The sequence below is a fragment of the Epinephelus lanceolatus genome, chromosome 2 (assembly GCF_041903045.1).
Source record: "Epinephelus lanceolatus isolate andai-2023 chromosome 2, ASM4190304v1, whole genome shotgun sequence".
Lineage (NCBI taxonomy): Eukaryota > Metazoa > Chordata > Actinopteri > Perciformes > Serranidae > Epinephelus > Epinephelus lanceolatus.
The window spans coordinates 9,363,986-9,389,709 of record NC_135735.1 but is presented as its reverse complement, the minus strand read 5'-3'; the positions used below and the strand labels follow the sequence as shown (position 1 = coordinate 9,389,709).

The 25,724-nt window shown below is 39.7% G+C and overlaps 1 protein-coding gene across 1 annotated transcript in view; it reads right to left on the bottom strand.

The window, feature by feature from the left end:
- ddb1 (damage-specific DNA binding protein 1) overlaps positions 1 to 25,724 on the bottom strand; it is a 79,700-nt gene that overhangs the window by 27,243 nt on the left and 26,733 nt on the right. Inside the window, exons 10-19 of the mRNA XM_033626371.2 lie at positions 22,506 to 22,608; positions 21,706 to 21,781; positions 21,509 to 21,617; positions 15,974 to 16,152; positions 10,889 to 11,052; positions 7,522 to 7,629; positions 3,997 to 4,204; positions 3,631 to 3,726; positions 3,121 to 3,232; positions 957 to 1,080 (exon numbers count right to left, since the gene is read on the bottom strand). Of these exons, the coding sequence (XP_033482262.1) occupies positions 957 to 1,080; positions 3,121 to 3,232; positions 3,631 to 3,726; positions 3,997 to 4,204; positions 7,522 to 7,629; positions 10,889 to 11,052; positions 15,974 to 16,152; positions 21,509 to 21,617; positions 21,706 to 21,781; positions 22,506 to 22,608 (1,279 nt within the window). The remainder of the gene's footprint in view (positions 1 to 956; positions 1,081 to 3,120; positions 3,233 to 3,630; positions 3,727 to 3,996; positions 4,205 to 7,521; positions 7,630 to 10,888; positions 11,053 to 15,973; positions 16,153 to 21,508; positions 21,618 to 21,705; positions 21,782 to 22,505; positions 22,609 to 25,724) is intronic.

Here is a 25,724-nt window from a genome sequence, read left to right as displayed (position 1 = left end):
TATAGCAATGGATTACATGTTTAATAACATCAAGACATGCAGATAATTATGGATCCATTAGGATGAAAATTACACAGCTAATGTTGATTATGCAGCAGCTAAAGAACACAAGGCGTCTAAGTGGTGTGTGAGTGAGACAGCAGCACTCATTATAGACAAACCTTATTAGAAATAATAAGTGCTGATTTCAGTGGTGTAATAGGCGCTGAATAACTGATTACACTATGCATATGAACTCCACATTTCCTCACAAATAAGCACCAGTGCAGTTATATACATAAATGTGCATCTATAGTGCCTTTACCCGACACCATGCTGCATAAGAACATCTCCACGTCTGACTGATGAAGACCTCACAACAATCAAAATGAGCATTTCTCCGATTGCACACTGATAAATTGAAGTCAGCTGTGGACACAACGTGCTGAACCAGCCCCTCATTTACATATAACATACCCTAATGTATGCGGGTGTGGTAACTCTTGGATGTTTTAAAAGGGGAGGCTTGGCGCAGCAAAATTTGCATTGCAAAACAGAATGGAGCGAAAACCACGTTCAGTGGGCTTCAGCACGAAAATGATCTGCATGACGCCCATCATGTTTCATCGTTAATTTATACCATGAAGAGACAGATACTGAGTTATAGTAAAAAGCATCATGGAGCACCTTCCTACACACTATAAGAGAGTAACAGGTGAATATTCAAGTGGGAAATAAGAGTAAATTAAGGATGACAACAATGCTGAAACAGATAAATCCAAAATTAACTGGTAAAATGAGTGTGAGCCCATTTTAAGATGAGATACAAGCATCAAAAACTGAGTGTTGGGACCAGGCTGTGGAGTTCTCTCACCTGGTTATTCCCCAAGCTGAGCACAATGTTTTACCATCTGAAGCTCCATATGAAAGCACCAGCTTTGTGAGATCAAATGGAAATGCACATCCGGCTGTCTCACCTTCAAAGGTGTGCTGATCCACGACTAGCAGGCTGTGAACCTCCACCTCTTCGCCGAAGGAGGTCTCGTGGGGAGAAGTGCTGCTGGGGAAGAGCTTGCTGGAGCTCACGCTGCTGGAGAGGGCCTGGAAGGATGTAGATTTATTAAGGGCAGGACACGCAGAGAGGTAGACATAAGATAAACCTAATAAAAACTGTGAAGCGATTCAAATCTCTATTTTAATGTGTGAGCTCGACAGCACTTGTAGGCACCATCTGCAGCACCAGATGTGCAGCGTTTAGAATCAGGTAAACATCTTTCTTGTCATCATGTGTGAGAGGCTCTGGCTCTGCTCTTGTTTCCACAAAGTTGTGCACTGCAGCAATAAATACAAACACAAATAAAGTGCACACGTGTCCCCTTGGGGAAGCTTTAGAGCCAAGCCGAGTGGACATCACACATGCTGTCACTGTAAATCTGGCTGGGCTGGAAGGACTTTTTGATTAGTGCTCTGAGTACAAATCTCTCTAAAATGTTGATCCTACTTTTCTTTCTTGGCAGCTGAAACATCACTGTCAGTATTCATTGACAACACATCAAACAAAAGATTGTTATGTTTAATGTAGGTTGAACTTTTTTTGAACTCTTGCAGCAGCTAAATTTAGAGTGCACTCAACCTCTTTCCTCCACCCCTCCCTGCCACAGACCCATTTTGGTCTTTTTTAGAGGGGACAGCGGATATTTATGGAAGATAGCAAGTTAACAGTATATGCTACATAGAAATGGTATACATCACCTGAAAGCTTGGAACCTAAGGAACATTACATATATGATGGCCATTTCCATGCTCAATTACGTCGCATAAGTTGTTAGGGCAATTATTTGGTTGATACCATTCGTTGCACAGATTTGGTGCTAAATTTAAGCATTGTTGACTACTTGAGAATTTATTAAAATGCTCAAAGATCCCTCCAAAATACCACATTAAGACACCAAGACCTGACGAACACCATCAGAAAACCCATGCAGAAATATTTAAATAGGCAAAAAAAAACACACATTTGTATTGCATGATAAAAACAATGGCCATGCCTGTTTTTTTTTTGCCAAAATTTAGCCCAACTTCAGAGTGTTATTTAGCCCCCTTGCAGACTTGCTAGCATGACCTTGTTGGATTCCTTAGGTCTTCTAGTTTTATATGATACTAAGGCTGGGTGATGTGAACAAAATCAAATATCAAAATACTTTTGACTAAATACCTCAATATTGATATTGTAGGGCTGACTCTGATGCTTTTACATATTATTTACACACCTTTTCAAGCTGGTGCATAGCTGCATATTCCGTCTGATTTAACGGTGACACACATATTGAGACTTGCACTGATGAGGATTTTAAAATGATGATTTTATACCTAATACCTAATTATAATTTCTGTCAAGTCATTTTATCAACTTGTATTGTATATTACAGAACTGTTCGATTTTATGATCTATGGACACATTACTGCTTGTTTTTTTTTTTTTTCTAACTTTGTCATGTAAGGTGTCCTTGACTGCTTTGAAAGTTGTCTATAAATAAAATGCATTATCATTATTATTATTATTATAAGATATGCAAAATCTCAGAAGATACCCAATCTTGTGTCACGATATCGATACTATAACAATATACTGCCCAGCCCTATATGATACCTATCTACACTCTGGGCCACTGCAGCCTCTTAAAGACAGCTGGCCGAGGAGAGTAGAGAGGGTTAGAAAAAAGAGGCTTACTGTCTTTATTTTGACTCCCTACACGTACCTACCTACAAAACCAAGAAAATATATTGTAGAATTTATCATAATAACATTTTTATAACAAATAACCTTTGGGACAATTATAAAGTAGAAACAGAAAAACAACCTGCAGATAACAGCTTCAGTTTTGGTGTTACAATTCTTCGACTTTAAAAGTAAATGACCAATCACAACACATCATCATTAAGATTTAAATCCTGGTTTAGAAAATCTAGCTCCAGTAGACCTGTTAAGTGACTAACAGGACAAGACATTTGTTGTCCTGACAAGCTCCCAGTCCCACGATATAAATAATGTTCTTAGTCAGCACGCCTAGTTAGATAAGAGTGCAAAACAAACAAGCCCTTGGGTGTTTATTAGCCGAACATAACATGGAGCTACAGTACCTGAGTGCTCGCACTGGGGCGCACGGCAGATGTGGTGCCGCTCACATCCTGAATCTCCACCCTGCTGGATAGAACCCCGAAACACTGGGAAACCTCCTGGTAACAGATCCGCCTGGTGGGGCGTTAACAGAGGGGGAGAGAGCGGAGGGGAGTGAGAAAAATCAAAGGGAAGACGCTGGCTGGTAAACATGAAAAGAGCACACAGGGGTAAGCTGAACAAAAGAAGGTGCCCTGAGAGACGGCTTTCTGTTTTCTGACTGGATAATTCAGCAGTCAACCTTTTAATAACTTATTTAACAACCATGAGTCACTGCTGTCTTAAACGTTTGAGCACAAAAACAGGGAACTGAAACGTTTTCAGCACACGTGGAAAAAAACTACAGGAGACTGTCTCTTGAATCAGAGCAAACAGGCAAAGTCACAGAACACACAGCGTATTTGTAAAGATGACGGGTCTGAAATGTTCGTTGGGGGTTCAGTACTAACTCAATATTTGACAGTGGGACTCACCTGGGAGACTCGTAGAGAGGAACAGTACGAATGTGGAGTTTCTGAATTTCGTCGATGGTACCGATGGTCAGGGTGCTGTTGTTGGCCAGAGCCAGACTATAAAAAGACAAACACAGCAACACGCAGCATTAGTGTTGAGGAAAGAAAAAAAAAGTAATACACCCACTTCCCACAAATCAAAACAAAGTTTGACTGGATACATTTCTGTAGTCAACAGAGAACACGTCTGAGCCCACTGTGTCTGCTCCAGGATCAAAACAAAAGAAACTCTTCAAAGCACAGAGGAAGAAACATAAAACAACAACAGTTTCCAACGACGATGCAGACCCATAAAAATACACCAGTTGTGCGAGTTCTGCTGCTGACCTGTCGGGGTATCCCTCGGAGTTGAGTGGGCACATGTAATTGACCTCCTTGAGGTTGACGTTGGAGAAGACCAGCTTGTGGTTGGAGGAGTAGATGACAGTGGGTCGGTCGGAGCAGGCGAAGACGTTGGAAGTGGACAGGGATCTGAAGGTCCTCAGCACAGTGGGCTGGGTGCCGAGGGTGACCTTCTTACGCTCACTCAGGGCACCTGGGGGAAGGACGGGGACACAACTGTAAGTCCAGTTTAAAAGGTGGGTCATCATCGTTTGGAGTCACTCGCTGAGCGTCTTTAGACAATAAAGTTTGTCCTTGTGTGCAGAATATTCATTACCCTTTCTGTGCTCGTAAAACCTTTCAGTGAGCCCTGCATGGAAGCACCTGCCTTCTTTGTGTTTCTCTACGCCTTTATTCAGATTTTCCCTTCAAGAAAAATGTGAAAATAGTTTTTTCGGGGAGCCGTCAATTCTGTTCTTTTGTCAAACTAGTGAAGTGAAAAGAAAACACCAAAAACACATATGTAGGTGTTTAATTCAGCTCAGATCCATGTTCTGGAAATTTATGTAAAAAATGCGTATTTATTTAAATAATGTTTAATTTGCATATCCGAACATAAAATTGAAGAAAACTTGTAATCTAACAATAATTGTCTTATTATAAATCAACTTGGGAAGTGTCACTTACTTGGAATTTATTATTTATTTACCTGATGTCTGTTGTTTTTTGTCTATAAATGTGTGGAATACATTTCTTTAAAGGTCCAATGTGTCGGACTTTGAAGCATCTATTGGCAGAAATTGTACATACTATTCATAATTACGTTTTCTTAAGTTTATAATCACCTGAAAATAAAACTTGACAAACAACTTGATGGTTGGCAACAGGCACAAAATAAACACCTTTATTGTACTGTGTTGTTTAGGATCCCATGTTTCCCAGAATTATCTGTCACTGTCTCTCACTTTTTTCTTACTTCACTTGCCCCAAACTGACTTCCTCCACAGTGTCAATCTGCCTGCTGTGCTCAGATTATGTAAAATAATCATTAATTAGGGATCCTACATACTCAAAGAGCATTATAATCTCATAAAAACAATGGCATGAAAAGTGATTTATATTATGAATTTAAAAAAACAGTAATTTATTTTTCACTACAAACACCTGACGGGCCTAATTGAACCTTATGGCTGGCTAGCTTTGGCCAGTGAGCCTAACTTTGGGCAACTCTGCCTAAGATTGAGCACTTTATATCTTTATGAGGATCGGGTTCTCTTCCACAGAGTCCACTATGATGTTCTACTCTAGCCTAGAATGGACAAATTGAACGCTCACCCTAGATAGGGCCTTCTGCGTCCATGGGGTAAAGAGCTGGCAACACTGGCCCTATGTAACATTGTTGCTAGAGGCTGAATTGTGAAGCCACTGAACATAACTGTCTATCCTTACAAGCAGCCTGATTATGAGACGTTTAGACCAGCGGTTCCCAACTGGTCGAGCCACGGAGCCAGATTTATCCTTAGTCATTAGTTCAAGATCCACACAGTTTAATACATTTAGCATCATAGTTGCGTTTGGCCATGTCGTCAAGCTAGTTTGCTGTCTCTGTTAAGTAGCTGTCCGTTATTCACTCACTCTACAGCAGGAAACGGCACTTAAAAATAAAAGCTCTGTGCTGGATATTCACTGTACCTCAAACTAAAGTGTATTTTTTATAAACTTGTCACATTCGTCATTTGCAGTCCATTCAGAATGGACCTGTGACCCACCATTTGGGAACCACTGTGCTAGACGATGATAGGCCATTTTCTCAAAATCAGTTTTTTCTGTGAGCCAGAAGTCTCCACTTCAGCAGCACTCACGCACCAAACTTTCCAGTTTTATTCCTATTTGTATTCTTCAGTTTTTACTGAGGGGTTTGATCATATATCATTCATAGCGTGATTTATTCAACATTTTATTCCTAAAACATGGAGAAAACTTTTTTTTTTTTAACAGCTACTGACTTTGTTTTCATTATTCATGGAGTGATAGAAACAGATTTTTAAAAATTCCCTCTGTAAAAACCTTTGACCCTAAAATGTCCACAAAATGAAACAAGAATTTTGAACCTGGATTTAACATGTTTAGATATCTGTTCTGGAAATATAGGCAACATGGTGCATATTTAACTGGATGATGCCTCATTTGCATATTTAAACATAACAGTTTGAAAAACCTGTAATACAAAAAATAATGGTCTTAATGTAAGTAATCAACAGAGGGAAGGTACATGGTGATATCTCTTAGTCAAAACTTTTGTCCTACTTACCTACAACTAAGTCTTTATAGCAGTATGTGTAGTTTGCATAGGCTTTAGCTCTAGATAACCTTGTATGTGTCTCTTCAGATCATAGTCATAATGTGTGTGGTGATCAGATCAGATCAAAATCAATGAATACATTGGTATGCATGCTAATATGCTGGGTATTCAATTCAGAGCAAGATGTTTACAAGGAACATTAAATAACCTGATTACACTGATATCCCAGCGTACATGTTAATAACATCCAGGTTTATTATTACTGCAGGGTTTTCTTTGACTGCCTGGACACTGGAAATGATTTGTCAATTGATCGATTAGTCAGTCAACATGTAATTACTCTGCATATTTTTTGATAATTGACTGAATTCAAATATACTATCAACAGAAAGAAGACATTAACAGAGACTGCTGAAACATATAGCCTCATGAGGCTGAATAAACAAGATGTTTTCCCATCTGTGCATCTATTTAAAGGTCAAAAGAGAGATCTGACAGTCAGCTTTAGTTCAAACAGACAGCCATTCAATGATGCAGTAATTGCAAGGCTCTTCACAGAGAGCACTGGTACTCAGCCTGTAAATACAGTCGAATGATGCTTTCTGTGTCTCTTAATGCACTATTTTTAATTTCTGAAATGATATCACCTGGATTTTTTGACCAGATGTCATTTCAGTGATGTTACCCAGCCTTGAGTTTGGAGACTACACATTTTTAACAGCATGCCTTCATCCCAAAGTGGGGGGTGTAGAGTCTGAAACCATTACCAGGCAAGGAGCGTCTCATGATAGGCACTACTGTGCTATAATAGAGAAAGTGAAGGATCAAGTGTTTTGGAGCTTGACCCATACTTGGGAATAAAAGTGTATCAGCCTCTGCTGCTTCCATTTTTACCAGAAATACGAGACTAAAAGAAAAGAAAGGAAGTGAACACTGGATTTACGTTCTGCAGGTGGCAACAAACACGACTCCAGATGAATGATGATGTTGCTCTGTAACAGCTGGATATGTAAATATAAGCAACTGTTTGCCAACGAGTTTGCTGCAAAGTTTCTCCACTACTACATCCAAATATAGTGCTGGGATTTATGCAACTCACCATGAAATAATATTCTAAAAATATTTTCAGACAGCCGCCGGTGGCCCTGCCTGGAGGACTTTATCAGTCTGGGAAGTTTAAGAAGCTCTTATGTTAACAGATGTAGGGATGTTTGGTGTGAGAGACCTACCAGTCTGCAGGTCCAGACCAAAGTAGAAGAGCGCACCATCTCCCAGTGCACACAACAGGTAGTAGCTGCCTTCAAAGGTGGTCATTAGGATTGAGCGAGGGATGATCTCTGAGGACACACACACAGTCAGATGATTTATCCTTCCTGCACACTGGAGTCACAGGCTCATGGATGAACACCAAAGTGATGAATGTCTGCTAAAATGTCTTTGTCAGAAAAATCAATATGGGTTACCGGCCAGACTGGCTGGTAACTTTTAGGGGGGGAAAAATACCATTTGAATGCTGCAGGGTAAATATAAAGTCTTCTGTCTTTTCCGTTTACCAAACATAAGTTTCTCTGACTGAGAGCCAATTACATCAAATCCGTATTGGCTCTGATTAAACGCTTGTTGGCTGACTCACCAAGCAGCAACATTAAAAAAGTCTGCCAAATGTGGCTACTTGAGAGGTTGCATGTTTCCATAGTTACGTACATCAATTATTTTAAGTAAGGGAGCCAAAATATTAAAACAAACATAGGGCTGTGTTCAATTCAGAAAAACAAATCTTTGTAAACATAGTTCATGTTAGCAAAACAAACACAGCGACTGTGTAGTTTTAAAACTCTGCTTCCAAAGACAGAGCTAAAAATATGAACAATTAAAACAGCACATTAGGTTTTAATTTGAAGGTTTACTGTTTATAATGACTTAAGACTGCAGACAGACTGTCCTTGTTAGAGGAGTCAGCAAGAGAACACAGTTTGCAGAGTTTGTGCATCGAGCAGCTGTCAATCAAGCGCACTTGAAAAATAAATTGTGACACTGTGGTAAAGAGTGTGGAAATATTCTTCATGGGTGAAGCAGTCTAATTGGAAAGTAAGAGTCCTGTCTGTGTCAGTTCACCATGTTATGAAACTTTGTCTCCAGTGACTGCTGACTTTTTGATAAGTTTAACCAAAAAAGTAGTCAAGTCCTCTCTTGCATATTTAAACACTCTAAGTTTAAATTCTCCTCAAGCGTCTAAATGCTGCACTAAATGCATTTGGGCTGGGAGCACAGTTAATGCTCAAGTACGTACTAAAAAATGAAGTACTTAATGGGATATACCATTTTCATCTATTAATGAAACTGAAGATACTCTATTTAAGCTACTACTACACTATAAAAGACTCATTCCTTGGACTTCTTTATTGGACTTATTAAGGGAATAGCTCCACATTCTGTCCCCTTAAAAAGGTAACAAAATCTGCCTATCATCACCTCTAAATCTCACAAATTAACACTTTACATCTCATTTAACGTACACAAAAAAACTCCTAAATGTCTCAGGGGTATAACATGCTAATTTGTGAGCTTTAGAGGTGTTGGTAGGTGGACTTTGTCACCTTTTAACAGAGCCATGCAAATTGTTTCCCTCTATTTTCAGGCTTTATGCAAAGTTAAGCTACCCAGCTGCTGGCTCCAGCTTCAGGGTTCCTGCAGCTTAATGCGAGTGGGATTTAAGACTTTGCAAGACTTTTTAAACACCCCCCTGGGATGAAATTTAGGACATTTTTTCAAAAATCTAAACTGAAGAAGAAAAAAACATGAACTGACATCAATGACTTAAATCGAGTTTTGGTTCTACAGGAACCCTGAGCATTTTGTGCACAAACGCAAACATTACACCCCCAAAATAAAATGGTTATGGTTCTTAAATCTTGTTTTATCTAAAGTCATGATCTTCATATTTTTTAATTATCAGTGCCAGACCAATGTCTCCCCTTCTGCTCCTGAGATATGATGATGAATAATGACAAGAAATGTATTTTTGCTGAACATTATGATGTCACAGTCAGGTTGACCTTTGGGCTTATGGATATAAAATGTCATCACTTCATCATTTTATCCTATTAGGCATTTGTGTGAACTCAATTGTCATACTGGCATATGAATTCCTGAGTTACGCCCAAAACCATGTTTTCTGAGGTCACGGTAGTCTCGCTCACCAGACCTTTCTAAACAAAAGAAAGGTCTGGCTGGGCCGACTCTCACTGTGAGATTGGAGGAAAAAAGCCCCGGCTGCTTGTATTTCTTTCAACCAATCACAATCGTTCTGGGCGGTGCCACAGCAATGGTGCGCTTGCAAAAATATTGCCGGGGGGAAACAGGTTTTGGTGTAACACGCCCACAGAAATATCGCCTACAGGATGCAAACCATGGCAGAAAAATGGCTACATCCCCGCAAGATCAAACACCACAAAAGTTAGTAAAGGACGTGTTGAAAACGGTTGAAAACTGCTACACAACCGGAGGTGGTAGGGCGGGACTTCAGCAGGTGGCTTGTTCCACCCATGAGAGGCTGATCTATACAGCGAACTTCCGCCCACTCAGACTAGGTCATGGTGACCTTGACCTTTGACAGTTCAATTAAACTTTGACTAAAAGTGGCTGTTTGCGGCACATTTGAAAAAATTCCCCAAAGGTGTTCTTGAGATACTGCGTTCTCGAGAATGTGATGGACAAGGTCACAGTGACCTTGACCTTTGACCACCAAATTATAATCAATTCATCGTGACGTTCCAAGTAAACATTGGTGCCAAAATTGGAAAAATTCACTCAAGGCATTCTTCAAGTATTGTGTTCACGACAATGACACAGACAAGGTCACAGTGACCTTGACCTTGGACCAAAACGATCACCAAAATCTAATCAGTTCATTGTTCAGTCAAAGTGGACGTTTGTTCTAAATTCCCTCAAGGGGTTCTGGAGATTTCGCGTTCACAAGAATGGGACGTACATACTAACATCCTGAAAACAATGCCTCCGGCCACGGCAATTTATTGAGGCAAAAACATGGTAAAAATGTAATTTTGTTTCTGGCCTTTTGGTTTTGTTTGAAAATTTTACTGTTGGTTTATCATTATTACCAAATAAGCAGCTGTCGGTGCAGCAATACTGAGACTCAAATTACTCACACAGATTGAGCTGTGATGATTTGTGCTTCTCAAACATATAGTTCGTCAAGGTTGAGTGTGGATTCAACAGTACGCCCAAATAAGGTAACAAAACACTCACCTGGCCTGTATTCAGTCTGTGGCTTGTGAAGGCATAATAAGCACTGAACAACAAAAAACATTTCACCCTCCTCCATTTTTTTCTTTTCATTTTCCCCTTTCTATGTGAAGATTTTTCTCTTGCTCTCTGATAGAGCATGAGTTAAGTTAGCAACCACTGCTTTTGTGTATCTGTGAAACCCACTGAGACATTGTATGTGCTACTGAGCTACAGAGGAAAAAAAAGCCTCACTTGACTTGAGCTTATCAGCATCTACCCGTCTCTCTCCACATACAGTAACAGCTTTCCTTTTCTCCCATCAGCTGCACCCTATCTCTTTTCTCTCACCTCCGCCCAGCATTTCCTTGTGCAGGGCTGTGAAGCAGGGCAGTTTGAGCACGCGGGCTGAGATGTCGGTCCAGAGTCCTACGGCGCAGAGCGGTGACTCACCGCCACCCTCCCCCAGAGGCGTGATGTCCAGGCAGGCCACCTCGTGCTCCATCTCCGTTGTACTGAGGAGGGTGTAGAGAACGTGTGAAAAACAGAAGCAAGCTGCCCCGCACATTGTGTGAATGTGGACGACAAAGTTTGACAAGAGTATAAGTTTAAGATAAAAATGTGTTTCTCATGTGAAATGCAAATGGTCATCTGGTGAGCTGAGCTGTGAGATCACACTAAAGCTGCCACACAACAATAATTTCCTATAAAGCTGTGGTGGGATGTCAAGCAATGTGTGGCCAGGCAACAAGATTTTTGTCTCAAAGGTCAGTTGGCCACGAGTGGATTTTTGCTCATTACACAGGAACATCAGGTTTTTGCTCTTCCTTGTTCAGACTCTGTTGTCAGCAGGAAGATCGAGTTTTATGAACAATTCTGTGAAATAGTGATCAGATCTCTTTCAAGGTTCTGTATACGACACTCACAGTAATGATATAGCATCAAAGCTACAGCGTCCTGAGCTGAGAATGAAGTCACACTACCTCTGCGTGTGTTATAATCTGACCTTATATGTTCTTGTTGTGGTGGCTGGTTGGCTGTGCATGCATGTTGTTGGTGGTACATGTGAGTCCCTGTCTGTGAATCCCACTGGCGAGCTGAACGGCTCTACTCTGTACTGCACTCATATGTTAACCATTGATCATGACGTCCCAACTCAAAGTGCGGGGATGGGGATCATCGTGGAAGCGTAATGTCCACCCTCCAAACTCCCCACTGTTAGCACTGTTCATACTGTTAGCTTCATTAGCTGCTAGCTGCTGGCTCAGCCATGAATCATAGGTACGCTCTGAATGTCTGATACAGCTCCTTTAATATTCTGGCTATCTGTCATAACTCATCAAGGTGATGATGTGACAAGAAGTACAAAAGCAGCAAAAACATTTTGTCGAGTGATAATTCATAATGACTCTACTCCAGTGCACCCAATGCCTTGATATTTAAAATCTAATTTGTGGGTGCTTGTCTGGGAGACCCCAAAGGACACACCTTTACAATATCAAAAAGGATACTCATTATACTGAATATAAATGTCTAATAACCACTTAATATGCATTTTCTTCGAGTTGGATGCTATCCTTTAATATCTCTTGTTGTATAAGTCCATTGTGAGCAATGCTGCAAATCATAGACCAAGAATCATTTATAGTATTACTGGATTTTTTTGACATTAATGTGATGAACTATTTTTATATATCAGGTATTTAAACAATAGTCATCAATCCACTTTAAGAGGTATTCTCTCCGACCTCCTTAGAAAATCAATAACAATTTTCATAAATTGGTGAACTACAGTATGTTATTAAGCTGTCAGTGTTCATTTTTAAATCTATAAAACATATTTTGTATATATTTATGAGCATAATTTTTTACTTGTTTAAAAGTAAAAACAAAAATTAACATGAAAAAATATATATTATTTCGCAATTTAATAATTTATGCATGAGGAGATAAAGCTATGATGAAAATGAGCATAAACTTAATTTAAAAAAGGCCCAAAATTCTGTGTTGTAGTAAAACTTGGCTCCTCAATCATGCAAATATAATATAGGGATAATCACTGTGGAGTGTGTTGAGTTCTTACTTTTTAATTGCATTGCAGAGGAGCATTTCCTCCATGTAAACATCTTTTATCCAGCTATGACTATCTAGTATTTGCAGAATTTCAGGACTCACAAAGCAAACCAGCAGCATATTGATGTAAGCCAAACATTATTTCACAGCCCTGGTGAGACACTTCACTCTGTCTCTTTCATTGTTTCATCAGTTACGAAAACTCTCAAGGCCGCAAACAAACACTTTGTGCTTCAAGCGGGCCTGGTGGCCATTTTTACAAGCTGTGTGTCTTTCTCTGCGAAAAAAAAAATACATTTTTGTGTATCTTTCACTTTTTTAAAACAACTACTGTAAAAAAAAAAAAGTGGCTCAAAGCAGTTATATTGCAATAGTGGCACGAAGACAGCCACGAGGGTAAACCACAGCAGCAGTGTGAAAGAAATATAATAAAATCTAAGACTCTACAGTTCTGCTGCAGCATTTGCTTAAAAAATGAGATGCAAATCCCTCATCTCAAACTTTCCCACAGATCAGGAGAGAGGAAATAAAAGTGAAGGTAGTGCAGGATAATAATAATAACACAACTGTGAGTCAGAGACAAAGTTCTTGAACTCTTGGGAATATAAATCACTGTTTGATTAATTAAACTTTCATACAACAGCTGTGTTGGTATTGTGTATCCAACATACATACATACATATATATATATATATATATATATATATATATATATATATACATATACATATATATATATATATATATATATATATATATATATATATACATATATATACATATATATATATATATATATATATATATATATATATGCATATATATATATATATACATATATATATATATATATATATATATACATATATATATATATATATATATACATATATATATATATATATATATATATATATATATATGTGTGTGTGTAAGATTCTTCCCTGCTGTTGTATCATATTAACTATTCAATTAACCTGCAATTCTATTACTCAGATGACTCAGACTAATTTGTTAACAAAAGTAAGTTGGATTGATGAAGAGTCTCTGCAGTCGACTTTATTACCTGAAAAATTAAGTGACTTGGCTATGTGATGAGCTAAAGGGCATCTCTTTTAAGATCACTGCCACGGGATAACTGAAGGGTGTTTTTTTGTTTTTTTTTATCACTCTTAAGCTTTTCTGAACTTGCAAGCTGACCCAGTTTGGAGGCGCCTCACCATCAAACCCACAGACAGATGTGGCAGGGTTTATGTGAATTGTTTGACATTTTGGGGAATAGGCTTATTCACTTTCCTGCCAGGAGTTAGATAAGAAGATTGATAGCCCTCTCATGAATGTAAGGTAAATATGTAAGGTGTATACGGTGACCGGCTGCTGGCCTCAATCTTCTTATCTAACTTTTGCCAAGAAGGTGAAAAAGTGTGTTAAAACGGTTCCTTTAAAGCACGTTTGATCCCTTTTTGTAATGTCGTACCGGGTTAATATAGGTTTATATATAATGTGGTGTATTTATCACAAACAAGAAGCTCTGGGCATGATTCAAAATGCTTATAGCATGACCATGATCAGCTGCATATGTAGTAGAGGAGATTATTGGCAGGTAAATCCAGAGTTCATCAGTAAGTACACTGTAAAATCTAACAAGTTGATGTTACTTAAAAAAAGGAGAAATCTAGAAAACTGATTGCCTTGAAGAGGTAAGTAATTATGACTATTTATTTCAGTTATGTTTACTTTATATCTAATTGTTAAGTTCACTGAAAATGTAGTTGTACTTACTTATCTTTGTGAAGTTGTTGCAGTTGTCTAAAAGTGTAAACCAAGTTAGTCTGACTTAAGTTGATGATGACAAAGAGGATTTTGTTTTGTAACATGTTTTAGAATCTATAAGTGTGAATGACTAGTTTGCAACCAGCAGAATACAGATATATGGCACAATGCAGAACCTACAGTGTTGTTTTGTTAATTACAGTATGCAGCATATATGCTTAATATGCATAATTAAATAAAGTTGCTCTTTCAAAGTGTTAGCACCTTCAGTAAACAAAGTCAGTCTGACTTAATTGAACAGTTGTGTTTACTCAGTGGAATCTAGGAAACTGAATGCCATAGATGAAGTAAGCAAAACCAAGAATGATTAATTTGCAGACTTATTTTTAATTTGAACAAAATTACATTCTTTGTGGAGAGAGCTAAAATTATACTTTCATAACAAATCCACCTTCAAGCCTTAAAAATATGAGCTTTAAAAATGAACTCTAGAAATATTCAGACTCAATCTTTCCCTCTGACTTTACTTGAGATTTCAACAGGGCTCAATTAATCACAAATACTAATATTGTAATATTCTATGCCACGAAAATTCAACTGTTCAATTAAGTCAGACTTATTTTGTTTATTGAAGGTGCTAACAACTTAATTTCATTATGCATATTAAGCATATATGCTATCCTAACTCCACAACACGCAAAATCCTCTTTGTCATGATCAAGTCAGACTCACTTGGTTTACCCAAGCTGCAAACTCCAATGCAGAAAATGAAGCCAATGCGGAAGTGCATTCATGGCCACTCCAACACAGGGTAAAACCCCACAGGCCGCCACGTTAAAATGCAACTTTACAGCATAAATAAACATGTTTACAGCCCGGAACAAAAACGGTTTTGGTCTCTGTATCTAATTTCAACATTCATGACAACTCTACAGGGGGTGAGTTTTTATATAACTTACCCATTCACATTTTATTAAAGCACACAGTTAAGCATAATTAAGGGTGGGCAGCTTTGGGTGACTGGGTGTCTCCTAGTACATTTACAAGACATTAGCAAAAACTGATTCATTGTGTTAGTCAGACTAAAACCGGCCTTTTAAAATACAGTCAGACTTAATCGATGCCCCTCCTGGGCTTGTATACTGGGACAAGGACAGTAGTCCAATTAAATGGCCTGGTTGAGCTTTAACTGTAACTCGATTTATCTGTGCATGTAAACGTATTGAGTGTCCTCGGCTTCTCCATCAGGTCAACCCCTTCCTCCTCCTCCTCCTGGCTCCAAAAAATGCTCCAAAAATGCTCCAAAATGCCACACTCGAGGCTTCACAATGGGAGTCCACAAACCAGTGGGTGACACTACTCATTATTTATACAGTCTGTGGGTTTACCTAAGTTGCTAACACTTTCAACTTTCATTTTAAAGTTGCAATGACTTCACAGACTTAAATGACCTTTTTCAAGGCAATCAGTTTCCTAGATTCTTTTAAAGTAAGATGATCTTAGCAGATTTTACAGTGTGCCGCCTGAAAATATCAGTGAACAGACAATGGGTCTATCATTTGATCCCTTGTGTCTGTATCCATGTCCTACCTGATCTGTTTGAGCTCTCCAGCCAGGATCTGCAGGTAGTAGAGGGCTCGTCCCACGGCGAGCACCACCTGAGTGTGGTTGCAGGCAGCCACGCTGATGTTCCTGCCCTGTGGCTCTTTCCATTCGCTCACTAATGCCTTGCTCTCCTGAAGCACCAGGCGCACAGATCCCGACGTGATCTGCAGGCACACACACAGTTTTTCCCTTTTAAAAAATCTTATTTTGCACAGTATTTCCTAGGAGTGACAGGGAGGATGATGTAGAGACTGGGAGCTAAAATGTGGAGTCATTTCAAAGCAAATCCCACTGTTTCTATGTGGTTCTGTGCCAGGATTGTTGTTGCTCTTTTTTGAATGACTGAAAGGAAATTATGATTAACTGCAAAGAGAACATATGGTGCTTGTACCAGATTCTTGAGTCCTGATATATTGTTTCAAAACAACAAGGACACTTGCAGCAATCCAGGAGCTTATAAAGCTACAATGACAGTTTGCTAACTAGAAACCCTTGAAGAATTGTAATGTATTAAGGGAAAATACAGCAGTTTGATGGCAACACAACTGTTAAGAAATATGGCTTGATACAGAGTAAAGGTCGAATGTCCAGCATTCGTTTGATGCCAAAAAAACCGTTTATGAAACATTAGAACAAGATGTTTGGTTTTCTAGACCTATTACTTTGACAGTACTTGTATTGCATGTACCAAAGAGGCTTGTGAATGCCAGGTAAGAGCCCCTCAGGTTAAGGAGAAATACAAATGTAATATTGAAATTTGAATAATGTCATGGAGAGAGCCACTGAAGGAGGTAGGACAAAGGAAAAAAAGGAGAGCTGACGACGCCTCAGTAACAGACGGCAGCAGGTTCAAACTAGTCAAACTATAAATGGAGCTGTTGCACTGTTAGGGAGCGCACAAAATATGGCGGTGTAATGAGATATGAAAACACAGCCTGTACTCAAGATTCAAGAATCCTACAGTCCTTGAGAGCACTTATGAGGATCACATTGTTCCGCCTCTGCAGTTTGTTTACCTTTGCAGTGTAGTGCAAATCACAGCACATTTGACGAGACCAAAACAGTTTAAATTTAAGTTTTATGTCACAACACATTGTAGGAAAACAGCAAGTTTCCAGAGAAGTGGGAATTTATTTTGTCAGACAAGACAAAGAGTCCACAGCCACACTTGCAGCTCTGCAAGGCTGCACTTAGGCACAGTGGTGCTTTGAGCTGAATACAAACATCAGTGTGCTAACATGCTCACAATGAAACTGCTGCCATGCTGTTCAGCAGGTATAGGGTTTACCATGTAGGTCGACAGTTTCAAACGTTACCATGCAGTTCGTTAATCATAATAACATGTTCACATATGCAAATCAGCACTACACACAAGGTAGAGCTGGGGCTGATGGGAAACACATTATTTTTGCAGGTAACTGGTAACCAAACAATTGGACAAATTAAGATGTTGACTTGCATGTTCTCTCCATATGAGCGCAGGTTTTCTTGACGCTCTCCAGCCTCCTCCCACAGTCCAAAGACATGCAGGTTAATTGGTGACTCTAAATTGTCCGTAGGTGTGAATGTGAGTGTGAATGGTTGTCTGTCTCTATGTGTCAGCCCTGTGATAGTCTGGTGACCTGTCCAGGATGTCAGCTGGAATAGGCTCCATGCTTACAGGAACCCTGAACAGAACAAACAGTTATGGGTACTAAATGAATGAAGATTTTGACCTGATGATGCCACTAGAGAACAAGTCGGGACCTCACCAAAGAAATTGCTGTTTACCCAGTGGCGATTGTGAATGTCTGTACAAAATTCCATGGCAATTCCCCAAGAGACATTTCACTTAAAAAAAATGAAATATCAACATTATAGTGGAGCAAGAGGAGAAGTCAGGGGATTACCAAAGTCATTAGGATTCATCCTCTGTGCATGCTCTTCTTTTGTTAATAGCACCATTGGAGTCCCACAGGGATCAATTTTAGGACCAATTTTATTTAGTTTATATATTAATGACCTGCCCCTGATTTGCCCAGACGTCCATACCCAAATGTATGCGGACGATACAGTCATCTATACACATGCAAAAAATAGAGAACAGGCTGCATCAAAACTCACTGCAGTGCTACACAAAGTCTCAGACTGGCTAACTAGCAGCTGTCTGACTCTCAATGTAAGTAAAACTGTTGGCATGTATTTCTCCAACAAGAGAAATGCACAGCAACAACCTGATATCTTTGACAAAGGAGAGGTGATTAAAACTGTTGACAACTTTAAATACCTGGGCATAACCATTGATTCTAACCTAACTTTTAAAAAGCATATTAGAAAGATATCCAAAAATGTCAGAACTAGTTTAATTAATTTTAGACATATTAGACATCAATTACCCATACATGCTGCTAAATTATTTATGCATTCAGTGATCCTTTCACACCTATCCTAGGCAGGTGTGACTACGCTGAAACCTTTGTAATCTCTTTACAAACAGGCTGTGAAAGTTTTTGATAAAAAAACAAGAAATCACCAGCGCTGTACCATTATAAAAAACATAACCTGTTAACCTTTGACAGTTTTCTTTGGTTTTCTGACATGTGCTTGATGTACAAATTGATTCATGACCTTGCACCACCACCACCACTCAAGCAATGTGTGTCATTCTGCAGGGACAATGTAGGGGTATCCAGGGCCTCAATGAGAGGCGATTGTTTCACCAAATTTAGGAAGACCACTTTTGGGCAATCAGCATTCTCATTCCAAGCAACTGGAAAATGGAACTCAATCCCATTCCATATTAGAGACTGTGCAAGTCTTAACAGTTTTAAAAAGTCTCTGAAGACATGGCTAAAACAGAATCAATCATGCGATCATTGATCTTTGTATATAGAACACCAAATGTATTATGTATTTTGTATAATGTTTACTCTGTAATGTTGTTGCTGTTGTTTTGTTTTTGATATTGTCTGTAATGTTTAGAACGTGTTTTATTGTCCTTTTAACTTCCTGCCCAGGGACCTCAGATGCAATTTAGCTATTCAGCTAACTCTGGTATAGAACCTGTTCTGTACATGGTCCCTGTCAACTAAACCAATAAACTAAACTAAACTAAACTAAACTATGGACTAGGAATGTCCCATCAGGAGTTGTTGATGCTGCAGTTGCTGCATTAAGCAAATTGTGACCAAAGAACAAATTCACCAAAACAAACTACTGTATGTTAAGGCCAACTGTCCAAAGGTCTTTCAGCTCTGGCTTGGTCTCCCAACTCCCCATGACAAGAATACCTGGGGCCTTCTAGATGTCTAGCATCATTTACGGGGCACTTCTTTTGATTTTTGCAATTCGTGCTGGGCAGGTAATACAGAGTCAACTTTCAGAGCTTGTTTGCTGGAAACTGCTGCCTACAGTTTTTTTTAACCATTATTATTATTATTGAAGGGTTTATTAGAAGAGCATAGCTTAAGCAAACACTGTGCAGGATGCAGGGCCAAAATAATGAGGTAAAACAAGGCTAAAGTCCCTTCAGAATTTTGCAGGTTTTTGGAAATGTGGCTGTCTAAATTGTCTGATTTCGCGGCAGCTTTTGTAAAGTAATTGCAGAGCATGTTGCAACGTTTTTATGCGTTTTTTACAATGAAATTGTGGAAGCAAATGAAAACTACAAAAACAGTTTTTTTTGTATAATTCATTAAATATCAAAGGCAACTTGTTCTAGTGAGAAGAAAACTGCACTGTTCTGAGTGTGATGTATACTACACTAACATTACCATTAACCTTATATATTTAGCCTAGCTCACCTTGATTGTTTCAGCACAACAGACCTGGATGCAACAGCCTGCGTCGTAATGATTTGTCTTGACTGTTTCAGCAATTCGACAGGTGTGTTTTGCAGTAGAATGGTATTCGTCAAATGATGACTTCTGTTTGCGTTCCACCACATTACACACTCTGTAAAACAGTTTACACCCACTACTGCAGAACATCAGGGAACTGCCTTGCTCAGTCTTTAGCAGAACATTTTGTTGGTAAATGTGAGATGTTCATGTCACAAATGTCTGCATCCTCACAGCCAGAAACAAGGAAGTGAGATTGGTGACATTATGCAGAGGTATGCTATGACAGGGGAAACTTATGGGAAACTGCTCTGCTTAGTCAAATTTGAGGAGAGGTTGCGGTGAGTGGATCAAATTGCAATGTTGTGCAGAAGTGAGATTGGTTGGCAGAGATTGGTTGAATTATCCTGAACTGTTGTGAAGAGGGATTTCTAAGTCATGATACAATATAACTGTGATTTTAAACGTTTTACAATGTGCTGAGTACTGCAGTAACACATATTGGGATATAATGTGACTTGCTGCCTTTTTTCAACTGGAAATCATGTTCCCCAAAAATTATTTTGTCAACATTTGTTTTATCAAATAGGATAAAGTTTTCAGTCTGTTCATCTGACTTCTGAATCTTTTTTACTGCAGCAAAAATGTACTTATTGCAATTGATTTTAATATTCTAGCCAATGGTTTAATTTGTATTTGCAATATTAATCATTTCTATCATAAAAAAATCAATAATTTGTGTCCATGTATTGATACAATACTGCCACACAAAATATCGCAATGCTCAGCTGTATCAATTTTTCACAACCCCTAAGAGTCAGGCATTCATTTGTGTTGGGTTTAACACTGTGTGCAATCCTTTCATGTTACAGAGTCACTTGCTTTATATTGCTATGTGGTTACTTGGTATGTGATAACAGCATGGAGAAATAATTGTTTAAAAAAAAAAGGGGGAAAGATGTTGCTGAAAATTGGCACAATCTGTGCTGCCTTCAAGTGTCCAACACTGTCCACCACAATGTGTTTTCTGATAAGACCACTGAAGGCCAAAGTAATAAAACTTTAAAGCTAGTGGCCTCAATCCAAGTTTAAGTGCAACTAGCAACTTTTACCATTTGAAGTGAGTTCGTCTTTGCCACAAAGAATGTTTTGTGTCACACTAACGCAAATGTGAAAATGTGCAGTGTAAGTATAGCAACTGTGAGAGGCGAGAGCGTTAGTGAAAATGTTCCTGCCTTAAAACACAAGCAGTGTTGTCATAACAACCTAAAGATTTATGGTTGAGGGTCTAAGAGCTGGCAGAATTCCCAGCAGGTTTCATCCTCATTTCAAGAAGGCAGGCTAAAACTTGAATTTAAATGAAGTGCAATATTCATCTCAGCCATGTGTAAAATACATGAAGTCCTTTTGCGCCGCTCATATTCACAACTCCCCTTTCAATCATGTATGACTCAGCGCCGGCAGAGTATATCTTATTAAATGGGGAAAGGCCGCAGTTGAATAAGTTATTTCTATAATTAATTTAGAATTTGTGAAATTAGATGGTTTTCCTGCACTGAACAAGGATGTACAAATACTCTAAGTTGGCTAATTCTAGACATCAAATGAGTGTCAGTGTTAATCTAACTGAAGCATGCTCTGGTGAAGCATTCTGACAGCAAATGAACTTATGACAGAAGTGTGTGTGTGTGTGTGTACGCACTTGAATGAGTTGCTGGTGCGCCACGTTGCCACAGTAAAACGTCTGCTGGTTGTCCACAAAGCCAGGAAGTTCAGTCTCCTCCACTTCCTCACCACTCAGCATCAACACTCTGGGGGGAAAACACACTCTAAAGATGAGATAAAGGCATTCGGAATTGACTTTACACTTATCTGGCATGCTGCACGGCAAGCACTCACCGTGTTTGACCCACGAAAGACAGCACCAGCATGTCATCTGTCTCTCTGCCTGCCTCGGAGCGGAGCGGCCACAAACCTTGAAGGGGATTCGAGAGAGGGTGTTGGAAAGAAAAGTCACTCTCTGCACCATTCTGCAGAGCAGGAGAAATACAATATCCAACCAGTTTCTGAGCCGATCTTTAACTATTCCAGCTGTCAAATGCCAACATGTTGGAAGATGTACAGGTCACAGACACCTCTCAGAGAGCCATCGATTGGCTTAGTGAATAATTGTCTCTCATCAAGAGGCCAGGGGCAGCAGGCAGCTGCCGAGGCTTTCAGGGCAGAGATGGTCAATAAACAGCTGAAGCCTAACAAGTGCAAGCAGCCCTCACCTGACCTGTGTGTCTCATTTAAGCATCAGAGAACAGTCTTAAGAGAGGAACCTCATTTTCTAGAATTAAGAGGTGTCTGCCACTGTTACACCTGACGGGATTCCCCAACTTGACACTTTGCTCCCGCAGACACTGCAGCGCTCATTGGTTCGCTAAATGAAAACAAATGCTTCCAAAACTAACCTTGGCAATCTTCCTGTTCTTTTGAAAGTACAGAGCCAAGACCTATGACATCTGCGCCATCTGCTCGCGCTCGCATGCGGAGCTTGGACGTACAGCAGCTGGCGTCTTGGCCAGGTGAGGCAAACAGATGTGAGGGTTGAAATGACTCTAGTGTCAAGTCAGTAAAGGAATAAGGTCCAGATAATGTCAAGGCTTGAGAGGGAGGTGTTGGAAGCGACACAAACACATACAGAACACACAAACCTTTGATTCCCGGCAGGTCAATGCTGGCATGCTCATGAATCCCAATGCCGTTGCGAATAATCCGAAGAGAGCCCTCCTTGAATGCACCTGAGCATGTCACCAGCTGAAAGCAGCACAAAGAGACAAAGACGTGGATTGAGATATGAAGGGTGTGATTTTTATTTCTACCTGTCAATGACAATAATGCTGTCTTAATATATAACTCCAGTTTTATACGACCTGGGTCTTACTTAGTTGTCTGGGCATGGTTCTCAACATGAAGGTGGCTAAAGCCTAGTTTACATTACACGATTTTCACCGTGATTTTGAGACCCACATTGGGTCGGAAGAAATGTGAGGAGGGCAAGCGGCAGGGTTGCCACTTGCCACGTCCGCTTATTAGCCGCGACTTTGGGCTTGTTTCTAAAGTGGAGTTGCTTATTTGGGCTTGCTCTCTAAACGTCTCCTTCCTCTATATACAGTCAGGTCCATAATTATTTGGACAATGATACAGTTGTCATCATTTTGGCTCTGTACACCACCACAATGGGTTTTAAATGAAACAATGAATACCTGCTTAAAGTGCAGACTCTCAGCTTTCATTTAAGGCTTTTTTCAAAAATGTAGTATGAACCGTGTAGGAATTACAACCATTTCTTCACACAGTCCCCCAACTTTAAGGGCTCATAAGTATTTGGACAAACTAACATAATCATCAATTAAACAGTCAGTTTTAATACTTGGTTGCAAATCCTTTACAGTCAATGACTGCCTGAAGTGTTGGACACATAAGCATCACCAGATGCTGGGTTTCTTCCCTGATGATGCTCTGCCAGCCCTTTACTGTATCTGTCTGCACTTCCTGCTTGTGTTTTGGGTGTTTTGCCCTCAGTTTTGGCTTCAGCAAGAGAAACGCATGCTCAGTTGGATTCAGGTCAGATGATATGACTTGGCCATTGCAGAACATTCCACTTCTTTGCCTTAAAAATGTCTTTGGTTGCTTTTGCAGTATGCTTCAGGTCAATGTCCAACTGCACTGTGAAGCATCGTCCAATGAGTTTTGAAGCATTTGGTTGAATCTGAGCAGATAATGGTGCCCCAAACACTTCAGCTTTCATCCTGCTGCTCTTGTCAGCAAGACAAGACTTTACTAGAATAAATACAGAGGGTTTATCACAAGATGCAAACCATTGGTTAGCCTTAAAAATGGAAGGCCAGATTAGAGTTTGTCAAAAACCATCAAAAAAGCCTGTACAGTTGTGGAACAGCATACTATGGACAGATAAAACAAAGATCAACTACCAGAATGATGGGAAGACAAGAGAAGGAAGAAGGGAAGGAACTGCTCATGATCCAAAGCACACACCTCATCAGTGAAGCATGGTGGAGGTACTGTTATGTCATGGCCATGTATGGCTGCCAGTGGAACTGGTTCTCTTGTATTTATTGATGATGTGACTGCTGACAAGAGCAGCAGGATGAAAGCTGAAGTGTTTGGGGCACCATTACCTGCTCAGATTCAACCAAATGCTTCAAAACTCATTGGACGATGCTTCACAGTGCAGTTGGACATTGACCTGAAGCATACTGCAAAAGCAACCAAAGACATTTTTAAGGCAAAGAAGTGGAATGTTCTGCAATGGCCAAGTCATATCATCTGACCTGAATCCAATTGAGCATGCGTTTCTCTTGCTGAAGCCAAAACTGAGGGCAAAACACCCAAAACACAAGCAGGAAGTGCAGACGGCTGCAGTAAAGGGCTGGCAGAGCATCATCAGGGAAGAAACCCAGCATCTGGTGATGCTTATGTGTCCAACACTTCAGGCAGTCATTGACTGTAAAGGATTTGCAACCAAGTATTAAAACTGACTGTTTAATTGATGATTATGTTAGTTTGTCCAAATACTTATGAGCCCTTAAAGTCGGGGGACTGTGTGAAGAAATGGTTGTCATTCCTACACGGTTCATACTACATTTTTGAAAAAAGCCTTAAATGAAAGCTGAGAGTCTGCACTTTAAGCAGGTATTCATTGTTTCATTAAAAACCCATTGTGGTGGTGTACAGAGCCAAAATGACGACAACTGTATCATTGTCCAAATAATTATGGACCTGACTGTATATCCGTGTAATAAGTTATTTAAATGCATGATTGTATGTTGGACTGCAGTCCCTTCTTTTGGGCTTGTTTCCATAGCCCTAGCTGCTTGTTTCTCTCCCAAGATCTGGCGACACTGACAAGCCGGCCAGCATGCAACAACAACAATGGCGGCGTCCACAGGATCACAGGGAGTGCGTTGCGTTTGGACCCAGGATAATAAAGAATATCCATGTCTTTACAATGTGTCGTCTCCAAGTTTGGTGACGTCACCGCGTTATCTGGGGCTCTGTCGGCAAGGGCTCTGTGGAGAAATCTTGTGGTGTGCACATACAGGTCGTAACGCAGTTGGCGAGACTCCCACTAACAGAAACACATGTCGCCAGGTATGAACACTCAAAAGATTATGATAGTCTCTGCGACGCAAAATCAGGGTGAAAATCGTGTAATGTGAACTAGGCTTAAAGCGCAAACAGTGCTAACTCCATTTAAAAGCTCTAAACAATGGAAATGGTGCAAGGAGGTGATGATGAGCTAACCAGTGGGTTCATCTTTGGCCTGCAATTATTATTTCAGGTGCACTCGCTTTCTGTTTTACCTTCAAATTAAAGGGTTTAAACCATGATCTGGGTGAATATTAAATTCTGACTGACTGCAGGGTGTTCATTAATTCCTGATATAGGACACTGACTAAGTAGTTCCAGTGAAGCTGTCTGTTCATTGTTATAATTTAATGCGTTGGCCACATAATATCAGCCTGTATCTAAAATTGAATAACCATAGCAATAGGGATGCAGTCAAAGCCTCCGTTTACAACTTATTTCCAACAGTGAGTGCAGCTGTCAGTGCCTCATCCTCTGAACACAACAGAATGGCCCAACTATAACACACAAGCTGCAGGAAGTTTGCTGGCTCTCTGAACTTCCTGATACATGTATCACATCACTGAGTGTCTCACATCTTGTTCGTTATTTCACTCACTATAGCAAACAGAAACATAACACATGGCATATCATTTGTTCATAAAAATGTTGATATTGATTTGGAGACAATGACATGACCAGATGGCTGACTGGTCTTGCTGTAAAACACATGACTGTTAAACACATGACTTTAACAGACCAAAAATAGATAACATCAAAAG